Genomic DNA, 12,716 nt, shown 5'->3' with positions numbered 1-12,716 from the left:
TCATTCGCCGAGTTAGCGGATCGGATACCAAGTTATCAGTTAGTTTAGTGGCCGAGTTGATTAGGAAGAACATTTGAATTTCGAAATTGTAATAAAAATGTACATGATATTCACAACTATTTTTTACCATAGTTTGTCAAAGGACTGTCTCATTTCAAACATAGAGAGAATCATCATACTATCTTTGACTTACACTAGTACTAGCACCCAAAAGAAAAGGATGAATATAGTTTTTTGTTTTTATTTACTGACAAATTGGTTTGACCGACTATACCTATTTCTGGTTCCTATTGTCATGTCCTGTCCTATTCAACGTCAATATCATATTATGTATATTATAAACCAACTGCTCAATATTACACGTATACATATTGAATATACAATAAGGTAAGTGACCTCACCTTATTGTATATTCCGTGTCGGCCGTATATGCCTATATACGGCCCACCTTAAATTAAAATGTTTTTTTTTTTAATAAACAGGATATTAAGTATGAAAAACTCACTCAAATAGGTATCTTATTTATTGAAGTTTCTTCATTATACCAAAATAGTTATAAAAATATTACGATACTCTTGGAAAATATACCTTTTATAAAAGTCCTATTGTGGGCCTTATTGAACACTAGCAGGGTATTACTTAATCCCGCAAAAAATAATAATTTTGACAGTAGACAATAACATATTTTATTGTTTTTAACTTAAGAGTTATACATATACAAATAACAATATTTGGTACTTCACAACAAGAGGATATTTATAATAAGTTTTTTTTTTTTTTTTTTTTTTTTAAAGTTTTGAACTGCCATCAGTCGGTAATGACTATAATCAGTTTTGCTGTATATAGGTATTAATTTTGGGTTTTGGAGACCATCGTCCCACCTACCCACTACTTTCATATTGCACGATGTGCTTCCTTTTAAGTCTTTGCACTGTTTCAGTCTTGTCCAGTAATTTTGAAACCAGTGGATTAGCATGCCTTGCCAGGCGCTCAATGTAATTATTAGTGAATTTTTTGATCTCTTGCTTTATGGTGGGCATACTGAGATAGTCATGTACTTCATCGTTACGAGTGAACCAGGGTGCATTGGCAATCACACGAAGGATGGCGTTCTGTGCTCTTTGAAGACACATTATGTTACTGTCGCTAGCAATTCCCCATAGTTGGATCCCATAGGTCCAGATGGGTTTAATGATTGCGTTGTATAGGAGTAATTTATTGTCCACTGAGAGGGTTGAGTTGCGTCCCATTAGCCAGTAAAGATTTTTGTATTTTAGAATCATTTCGTTGCGTTTATGTTTTATGTGGGTTTTCCATGTAAGGCGCCTATCCAGATGAAAACCTAGATACTTGATGCACTCGCAGTGTGGCAGGATATCATTTCCAAGTTTTACGGGAGGGCAATCTCCTCTTCTTAGACTAAAGGTGATGTGGTTTGACTTATGAGCACTTGCTCTTACGCGCCATTTGGTTAACCAGCTATAAGTATTATGCAGCACAAGCTGTAGCTGCTTACTAGCTATTTCAGGTTGTTTGTGACAGGAGAGGTAAGCTATATCATCTGCGTAGGTAGCAACGGTCACCTGCTCAGAAGTAGGCAAATCATAGGTAAATATGTTATAGAGAGTAGGACCAAGCACTGAGCCCTGCGGCACACCTGCTGTTATGTTATAAAAACTGGATCTCGCGTCACCATGCCTTACTTGGAATATTCTGTCAGATAGGTACGAAGCTAGGATGTGAAAGAGCGAGTGAGGCAGTTTTTCTTTTATCTTGCACAATAGTCCCTTGTGCCAGACACGATCGAAGGCTTGTTGCACGTCCAGGAACGCCGCAGAGCAGTATTGTTTGTGTTCGAAACAGTGACGTATTGCGTCATGAACCCGATGTACTTGTTCAGTTGTGGAATGTGACTTTCGAAATCCAAATTGGTGCAGTGGGATAACTCCACATTCATCCAAGTGAGACTTTAGCCGAACCAGAAATATTCTTTCCCACAACTTGGATAGCACAGGAGTCAGGCTAATAGGGCGATATGACCCAGTTTCGTGCGCCGGCTTGCCAACTTTATGGATCATAATGATCTGTGAAACTTTCCATGACCCAGGAAAATGTCCTATTCTGAAGATCGCGTTGAATAGGCAGGCGAGGAAAGTGATGATTTTCCTAGGCAGTTCTTTAAGAATCTTAGGTGTGATTAGATCATAGCCTGGTGCCTTTTTGGTGTTTAAGTTACGGATCATCCTTGAAATCTCCCTCGGTGATGTTGGTCTTATGGGCAAGCATAGTTGTAAATCTTGGTTGAGTATTTTATCCACTTCACTTTCGTCGTTGAGACTTTCGTCACGGTTGGGCTGAAATACTTCTGACAAGTGTAATGCAAAGGCTTCTGCTTTTTCTTGGTCAGTTCTTGCCCAGCAGCTACCAGTTTTTATAGGAGGACAGTGCGATTTTGATTTATCTACGGTTCTGGAGGCTTTCCACAGTGAGTGTTGATTGCTGCCATTTGGGGACATCATTTCTAATGTGTCTTTCATAGTATTGTTAGAATATTCATGTAACAGGGTTTTAAGCTCCCTTGAAGCTCGATTGTAGCTAGTTTTATCGGCTGGATGATGTGACTGTTGCCATTTTCTCCTTAAGCGTCGCTTCTCTTCGAGTTTCTTTTTAATCTCTAGGGGAGGAGCACAGGTTTTATGTGAGACTGGTAGATCGGGTGTGTTTTTCCAGGCAGCCACTTGAATTAAGTTAGTAATATTCAGACACGCTTCCTCCACATCGTCACTAGATTTCAGTGGAACTTTCAAGTTAATATTTTCATCTAGATAGGAACGAAAGCCATCCCAGTCAGTTTTACAGTTGTGCAGGGACTCTGGTTTTTCGTAGGTGATCACGTTTGAACACAAATTGAGGATAACAGGGGTATGATCCGATGACCCATCCAGACAAGTTTCAATGCTTGTGTAAAGGTAACTTAGTCCTTTGGCGATGAAAAAGTCAAGAAGATCTGGCATTCTATTTGGATCAGAGGGCCAGTAAGTGGGGTTTCCGGAGGACCATGTCTGCAGTTTAATTTTGTCGACGCATTGTTTAAGTACTCGACCTCTCGTTACCGTGCATCGTGAGCCCCAGTATGTGTTCTTAGCGTTCCAATCGCCACCGGCGATATAGCGATGGCCAAGTGTTTGGAAATAATCGAGAAACATTTGCTCGGAGATTCGATGTTTCGGTGGGCAGTAAACCGCAGAAAGAACAATTGGTCCTGCACGGTCCTCTAGCCTTATCGAGGTGGCTTGTAAGTGATCAGTGGAGTAGGCTTCCAAGAGAGAATGTTTCAAGCATGACCTTATAACAATAGCCGTTCCTGCATGTGCTCTGCCGTCAGGATGAGGAGTTACATACACTTGATGGCCTCTGAGGCGGAAGGAGCTGCGAGTAGTAACATGAGATTCTGACAGTAGTGCCACGTCAATTTTGTTATTTGAAAGTATAGTTTCAAGTTCTAAGATATTTGGGGATAATCCATTTATGTTCCATATAGCTATCCGTAACGGATTCACTTTGGAACTAGTTTTGAAATGAGTGTTGTCAAAAGTCCCATAAGGGAGCTTATTTGTTGTAGGAGAATGTCAAACTTTTCACTTTGTTTGATTAATAGTTGTTCTACCATAGTAGGTTGTTGATAGTGCATTTCAGTCTCATTTGGTAAATTTTCAGTGGGTCGTAATTCAGGACTTCGTCTAACAGCACCTGAGTGGTTTTGATGCGAGTTCTTAGGAGCTAACGGAGGTTGGAGTAGTCTTGCGGCATTCACATCAGCATGTTCGATATCCGGGGGATTTTTATCTGTGGCAACGCCAGGTGTTGGTTTGCTGAAGCGGGATTTCTGCCGTTTCCTTTCAAGAATTTCTTTGTACACCTGACAGCCTTTATGGTTAGCTGGATGGTCTTGGAGGCATAGTGCGCATTTCGCTGCTGTTTTTCTGTCTTTTTTAGGACATTCAGATGACTTGTGTCCCCCAGCACACTTAACACACCGATAGGGTCGCATACAATAGTTCTTTGAGTGGCCATATTGTTGACAGCGTTGACACTGGACTATTGTCGTTGATTTGCGAGGATCTTCTATTTTAATGCGTTGGTGGTAAATGTATTGAATTTTTTTGACTTCTTTATTGTTGATGCCAGGTTCTACATTAACGAAGAATGTGGAGGTTGGGATTTTGTCAGGGCCATAACGAGCGTTTATAATTTCTCCTTTTACTGTATTCCCAGTGTTCTCAATAGCTTCTATAATAGCTTCGTGAGGAGTTGTGTGGTGTAGGTTTTTTATAACAAAGCGGCTACACTTTGTGTCTTTTCTTGCGAACGTGTGGCCTATAAGACCCTTAGCTCTTAAAAGGTCCATTATCTTTTTATAGTTTTCGATAGTGTTGACCGTTATGCGAAGATGGTTTTTATTTACTATTTTGTATTTAAAATCTTCTGGTTTGACTACTGTCTCCAACAGATTAGTAAGTTCGTTCACGTCTTCAATCCCGTAAAGGACGATGTTTGGTGGTTTGCTAGGTGCCTTGGGGGGAGGGTCACCACCCTGGTCTATAGGGAGTCCTTCAAATCTATTTTCGATTCGAGTGCCTTCAGGCGAGGGGGGATCCTGACAAATTTTGCGTTTTTTGCTTACGGGCACACGCTGCCAGGTTGGTGGTTGTTTCTGACTCTTTGTTTCAGGCTCCATTAGAGTATTGTGTTGGGTAGATAAAGCATTGCTTGAAGGTTCAGATAGTGATGATGATCGAGGTCTGCTCTCGAAGAAGCTTTTATGGAATACTTGCTGAGTGTAAGTCTTGCGACTGTAATAAGTTAAAAATAATTCTTTTGGGCCTTATTAACTAAAGATATAAAAATTGTCTAGTTTACGCGAAAATAGTAGGTAACTAAAGTCACTAAACATAAAGCTTTATTATTACTATGTTTTAACATCTGGGGGCACGGCAGTGCCCCCGCCAAGACGAGCAAAGCGCAAGGGCACTATCTACCTTTTCTCGAAGCGCTTTTTCGTTTTTTGGAACCCTCATAACTTGGGGTTGGATTATACTAGATAAACAAAGTTCTCGGACTTATTAAGCATGTCAATTGCATAGCTCTTATACTTTAGATTTTATTCATATCTAAAAACTTCGATTTCGTCACTGACTCACTCACTTGATGATTATCAATACCTTTAGGGTACTTCCTGAAGTCCTCTAAGAAGCTGAAATTTGATATGTAAGATAGTTTTAGTACACAAACAACAAATAAATTCAAAAACTTGAATTTTTTAATCCCTAAGGGGATGATGAGGGGGTTTAATCTTGTATGGGGAATCAATAATCGCTGAACCGATTTAGTTGAAATTTGGTATGTAGATAGGTATTGTTATGGGGAAGGATATAGAATAGATTTCAACCTTAAAGTTTACCCTTACGGGCTGAAGGCAGATTTCAACCCCAAAGTTTACCCTTACGGGGTGAAGGGTTTATATGGGGAATCAGTAAGAAGTACATTGTGTAACAGATGCCCCCAGATACTTATTTCAGGATTTTTAATAGTAAATCAACCCCAACCCTTTAAATTAGGGGATGGAAGATTGTCATAAGCAACTTACAAAAAGAAGTGAAATCCCACCAAAAACATTTTGATGTAAAATGTTGCCCAGACGAAACCATAAGGCTCGCACTGTCAAAAAGTTATCAGATCTCTTGCCAAGGTTCTAACTCTACAAGCCCTAACTTCACTAGCTCTACACCTTAGTCAAAGTATGTAGCTCGGCCGTTTCGTTTCTACAAGAACTATTGTATGTATAATAAAAAAACCGCCCAAGTGCAAGTCGGACTCGCGTTCCAAGGGTTCCGTACATTACACAATTTTTAACAATATGTTTTTTTAGTGAAAAGTGAGTAAAATGTCTTTTAAAAACCCGTAGGGATCGGATCAAAAACTAAGTACTTAAGTCCGACTCACGCCACAGATTATACAATAGTTCTTACGAACAGATACTTATCTCTCAAACAAAACGCAAGTACCTACCGTTTTGATACCTACACAAAAATACAATGGAGTGACCTTCAACGCGCCGCTCCCCGCACCGCGCGCACCGGCACAACGCTAGGGTTGCTGACGCTTAGAAATGATAAATAAATACCCACTTAAACAGAGGAGTGAAATAAAAGGAAAGCTAAATCTTAAATTATACCTAATATTCCGATTATGCTTTAGTGTTTGCGAAATAGTCATTTTAAAAGGTCATATGTCCCTGCAGTAACCGCAGTGTTTACGCCGTTTTATAAACCGCGCAATAATCCCAGCAAGAATTAGTTTTAAAACTTCGTGTAATTTAAAACCAGATAGAGATTAATGTTACATAGTAAAGAAAAATAATAGAAACCCCATGAATAAAGGTAATGAGTAGGCACTTTCCGGTGTAAACTTACTGTCGTTAAAATAAACATTTACCAAAATAAATTAAAAATTTACTACCTATTTCAAATAGATAGATATCTAAATCTATACATTTGTCACACATATTAAACATTACATGTTTAATTAAAGAAATTCAATAGTAGGTAGGTACCTACTACCCGCGCGATTCGAACTTTAAGATATCGCGCCGTTAGACTTCACTAGATATGAAATAGTAAAGATATGTGATGTTCCACGGCAAAAGGTACCTTATGGCGGCTGGCGCTTACGCTTATTATTATCGCCACTCCAATATTCAGTTGGGGCAATGGTACCTTTTGCCGTGGAACGTCACATATCTTTACTATTTCTTATCTAGTGCATCTCTAATTCATTTCCCGAATCCCGCCGTCCGTGTAACTATCGTAAAAATTGACAGTGCGGCGCGCGGTGACGTGCGTACGTGAGCGCGTGTGGCAACCAACTGGCTTGCTTTTCTACCGTGAACGGGAGCAGATTCGTAGGTATTAATCCGAGCTCGCGCAGAGAGTTCCATAGGCCTGCTCACGCTTAGCTCCACATTTCTAATAGGTTTTCCTGTCATCTATAGGTAAAGAGCTAATATGTGTATTTTTTTCATAATAAAAAGACCCAGTAGTTTCGGAGATAAGGGTAATGTTAATTTTTTGCCTGTTTTCTTAAATAACTTCTAAACTATTTATTTTAAAATTATGAAAAAAATATATTTGAGATTCTAATTCTAAAATGAGCCCCTTCATTTGATATATAACAAAGATATAGTTTTTTTTCTTCTATTTATCATTCATCTCAAAAGTGACCCCTTTATTTAAATTTATATTACATATTTAAGTACTTTACATGTATGTCTTTGGGTTATAGACAAGTTTCAACTTATTAGTCCAGTAGTTTCGGAGCAAATAGGCTGTGACAGACGGACAGCCAGACACACGAGTGATCCTATAAGGGTTCAGTTTTATTCCTTTTGAGGTACGGAACCCTAAAAATAATGATTATAATAAGTTTTTCACCTTATGCCCATGTGGCGGTAGCAAAACAGCCAAGCCACATATTTTGACTAAGGTGTAGAGTTAGTGAAGGGGCTTGTAGAGTTTGAAGCTTGGCTCGACAAGAGATCTGATAACTTTTTAACAGTGCGAGTCTTAGGCTTATGGTTTCGTCTTAGCAACATTTTACATGAAAATGTTTTTGGTGGGATAATTTTTTACAGTATAAATATTTATTCGTAACAGTTAGTATTATCTTTTAACATGATTTTTACTGTACATCTGGGCCCTATTTCACCAACGTGACAGGTGCGACATTTGTCGACATCACTGTTACTGACGTCACAGGCCTTTATAGGCTACGGTAACCGCTTACCATCAGACGAGCGGTGTGGTTGTTTGCCACCAACCAGTGTTGGGCGTAACTAATTACTCGTGTAATTTAATTACATGTAATTAATTACTCGTGTAATTTAATTACTTGTAATTAATTACTCGTGTAATTTAATTACATGTAATTAATTACTCGTGTAATTTAATTACATGTAATTAATTACTCGTGTAATTTAATTACATGTAATTAATTACTCGTGTAATTTAATTACATGTAATTAAAATGTTTGTAATTTAATTACATAAAATTTAATTACATGTAATTAATTTTTCTGTGTAATTTGCAATTGTGATTACATTAATTAGTAATTAAATTACTCAATTACTTTTCATTTACCTTTTTAATAATATGCAAATATGAACAAATTTACTTGTAGTAATTATAAAGAAAAACTTTTAAGAATTCCATTATACGCTGGATAACGTTATAACATATTTTTTATCCCTGGAATCATACCTTTACAGGGTACTATGTGACAAACCACGTTGAATATGGCGGTCGGCGCTTACGTCGCGTAGCACCGCATTAGTTTGCACGATGCACATCCCTGGTGCGCCGGGTGCGGGCCAGCCCCAACCCTATCCTGTGTGTGATAGCGGACAGACTTGACTGCCCGTATATGAGACACTGCTGCGAAATGCATGTTTCCAGCAGTGTATATATATTGTAATAGTTAATTAGGTACTAACATTAGGAACGTAAGTCTACTAACAAATCTGTATGAGTCCATAGTTGCTCGAAATAAATATTTTTCATTTCATTTTCATTTCATTAGTATTAGGGCGCCGGTAATAATGACGTAAGTGCCGACCTAAGGTGCCTTTCGGGTTGGACTGTAGCAAAGGGGGGGCTGGGACTTGGACAATTGTCACAAGAAATACGACAGTTGTCACGAAATTCCGACACAGAACTCATTTACTGTCATGAATTACCGAAAGTTCTTTGAAATCTTGTGTCAATTGTCATCATTATCATCATAAACATCACAAGAAAGATACCTGTTTTTTGCCGATATAATAAAGTTTTTTTTTAATAATACAATGATAGTGACAAACAGGAATAAGGCCCGTCCGATGGTAAGCTATAACCGTAGCCCATGGATGCCTGTGACGTCAGCAACAATGTCACGTTGGTGAAATAGGGCCCTGGTGCTACATTACGACACCGGTGCTATAATAAGCGGGTCTCTATTGGTTCCCATAAATTTTTTGTTCCGATTTTTTCAGTCCATAACGTTTTCCATCATAATTTTTATTAGTCATATTGTCAATAGTCATAAATTTTAACAATATAAATTGCAGTTCCGATTTTTGCAGGTCATTATTATTGTTAGTCATAAAATCTGTTACTCATAATATTCAAAGTCCAGAAGGTATACGATTACATAATGTTGAAGGCAATAAACTTGCTTACAATAAGCATTGTAAGGTCTTTTATCGCAGGTTATAATGATAAGTAGGGGCTCTATTGCATTCCCTAAATTTCAAGTTCCGATTTTTTTAGACCATAACGTTTTCCATCATAATTTTTATTAGTCATATTGTCAATAGTTATAAAATTAAACAATACAAATTGCATGCTTGCCTACCTACCTGGGGATTATTTTAAATTTGGCTTACTGATTTCCCCTCCATTTCTTATTTTTCATGTAGTTTATTAAGCCATTTCGCCCCGCCAACGAGTCGACGGAGCCCCGCTTCGCGGGGCTCCTATTTCCGCTCTGAGGGACACAAGGTAAATAACGAACCTACCTGAGGAAACAGATTTTTTATTGTTTGGCTTACTGACTTCCCCGCCATTTCTTATTTTTCATGTAGCTTATTAAGCCATTTCGTCCCGCCAACAAGTCGACGGAGCCCCGCTTCGCGGGGTTCCTATTTCCGCTCTGAGGGACACAAGGTAACTAACGAACCTGCCTGAGGAAACAGATTTCTTATGTTTGGCCTACTGATTTCCCCGTCATTTCTTATTTTTCATGTAGCTTATTAAGCTAATTTGTCCCGTGAACGAGTCGACGGAGCCCCGCTTTGCGGGGTTCCTATTTCCGCTCTGAGGGACACAAGGTAACTAACAAACCTACCTAAGGAAACAGATTTCTTTTTACTTTATATGAAGGATGTTATTGATTTGGTTTCTTAGACGTAATTCAATTTAGTCATTAAAAATGGGGGTCCCTTTGTTTGACATAATTATTGAAAGTCATAATGTTTAATATTATAGCTCCTAAATATTAGCATATTAGAGGATATCATTTTCTGACTATCGAAATTCGAAACAGTAAGTTTATGGAAAACAAAGGGATGACATTGAAACGATATGATTAACGACCATTAGTCCGATAAAATATATGCCTTAAAATATTTCTGAATAATTATTGATATACCTTTGAATGTTATACTCATCAATTTTATAACTTTTGTGATTATAGCTTTTAATATTATAGATGTCTAACATTAGAACTATGAAACGTTATACTTAACAAAAATCATGACTTTTGATCTTTATGTCCATAAATTATATGGATATCAATTTCTGACTATCGAAATTCGAAACAATAAGTTTATGGGAAACAAAGGGATCCCATAATAAGCACATTAAAACACTCCCTTTGGCCGTGTTTTAAAATTCGTCATTCGTTGCAATTTTTCGCACTTCTATCGTAAATAACTACCTATGTATTAATAAAAAAAGTTACCTATATAAGTAAGTAGTTACTGCCTTTAAAAAGTATAAGTGTCTAAATGTTATTAGACTTTTTGATTCTTTAGGTCAATAAAGCAAGTGAAAAATTATTAGAGTTAGACCAAGAAAAGTCTGCAGCGATTTGGACAGCCCACGCAGTGAAGGTGTTATTTATAAGTCATAATTTCATAGAAGTTTCTTCAAATTGGCCTTATTAATGAGAGATTAAAAATATTCTAAATTATCTAAAAATATTTTAATCTATTATTTCATCTCATACGTTCAATAAGGCCCGGGACTGGACCTTTTTACCTGCACTGACAGTGGATCTTCTGAGCAACAAGTACAAATTCAGAATAATAGGGAGCAACTGCTATTTTTGAATGCTGGGCCTTGTTACCCGCCGGGCCTCATATGCCTGCACCTCACCTACCTTATTTATTTGTTTTACAAGGGGAAAATTTGTTGATTAATCATGCTAATATTGATACCCAAACAAGCGAAACATTCTAAAATTGAACCACAAGCGTAGCGAGTAAAGTTGAACCTCGAGCGTAGTGAAGGTTTCAAGGGACGAGGGTTAAATAAAATGTTCACTACATCAGCTCGTAAAGGCCCTCTTGATTGTTCGAAACGGATAAGAAGAGTGGCATTTAATTTGATGCAAATTTTGAGTTGTTTCCGTAGGTATACTCGTAAAGCTCAGTTGGTTGGTAAAATTGACTTTAAAATGATAAATATTGAATAACGTTAGTTTGAAATTGATTTAAATGATAAAGTAAATATTATCGGAGATATATATATCGGATATCGCTCTTAAACAAAAAATAATGTCGCTAGTCATTTATAACCTAAAAGCGCCAAATTACGCAAAATTATATTAAAATGACACCTGTCTATTGAATTTGAAGAATACTTTAACAAGGGTGGTTATCTGTATGACAATGCACCTAAAATAATTTTCAAATGTATCTATTATTTCTATACTTAACACGATAACGAATTCTACGTAAACCAAACCGCGGGCAATCCCTAGTACATATAGAAATAAATAAGTGTAGGTAAGTTTCCATTAGTGTACCTACTATTAACAATATAACTATTTACCATTGATAATCATTTTATAAACGTTTTGCGTATTTTTTACGGGCACCGCGCTAATCGCTAGCCCGCCACCGTCGATCGTTGCCTCCTGCCACGCGCGAAAACGCCGCGCGTTTGAAATGTAACTCAATATAAGCGCGGAATGCATACTTACGTATCAGTATTTAGTGTCGCCGTGATTTTATATTTCTAATATTTTGTGTGGGAACTAAGATCTTTATTATGACCGTGTAATATTAACTCTACAAACTTTAATTCAATATTGGCTATACTGCTTAACCAGAAATCAATATCTAGACAAGCACATTGTCTACATTTCTAATTTTTTACAAGTATACTAAGTTGCTAGATAATATCGTAATTTTACAATATCAGCTACTTTAATTCTTTATTGACAAAGTAATTCGTGTTTTTACGTTCACCAGAAAGCAGCTGTTCCAGATTTCTAAAAACCGAATATTGTGAATAAATTAAAGTGTTATTGAACATGTTACAGTTTTTTGTAACTTTAATTTTATATTTACATAGTTATTTAGCAAAATTGAAATATTTAAATATGGCCGAACGCTCCACCTATAATTTTCTAATATTTTACATAAATGTTATTTAACATGCATGCAATAACATATCAAAAAAGAAAAAACTTTAATGTTATCAAAACCCATTTTTGTTCCACCGCTGGTCTATAGGATAGGTTTGACTTTTTCATGATGTGGCCAACTGATCAACTGAAAAATGTAGGCGCGAAGAGTTAACTTTACATAGAAAATTTGAATTTCGTGCCTTTTTCTTCTTTCAAATTGGGTGCTTCAGTACAGGAGCTGTCCTCGGGGGCTCATTAAAAAAAATGTACCCTGTATGTTTAGTATAACAGTGATATCGTCAGGTCCCGCACCGCGCAGGCGCTGGCGGCGCGCTTGCTGTCGCCCCGCGGCGTGGGCGCGCTGCTGCAGGGCGTGTTCACCAGCCCCGCCGCCGCGCGCCGCCACGCGCTGGTGCACGGCGCCCGGCTGCTGCTGGCCATGAGGGAGGACCAAGACTACAATTCTGAGCAGTGAGTTTACCAACCA

General features: G+C 37.7%; 1 protein-coding gene across 1 annotated transcript in view; it reads left to right on the top strand.

The window, feature by feature from the left end:
• LOC134794493 (serine/threonine-protein phosphatase 6 regulatory subunit 3-A) overlaps positions 1-12,716 on the top strand; it is a 36,667-nt gene that overhangs the window by 6,423 nt on the left and 17,528 nt on the right. The window contains 1 exon segment of the mRNA XM_063766305.1: positions 12,533-12,700. Within this exon segment, the coding sequence (XP_063622375.1) occupies positions 12,533-12,700 (168 nt within the window).

Source organism: Cydia splendana, chromosome 10 (assembly GCF_910591565.1).
Source record: "Cydia splendana chromosome 10, ilCydSple1.2, whole genome shotgun sequence".
Taxonomy (NCBI): Eukaryota; Metazoa; Arthropoda; class Insecta; order Lepidoptera; family Tortricidae; genus Cydia; species Cydia splendana.
This window is presented reverse-complemented; position numbering and strand designations above follow the sequence as displayed.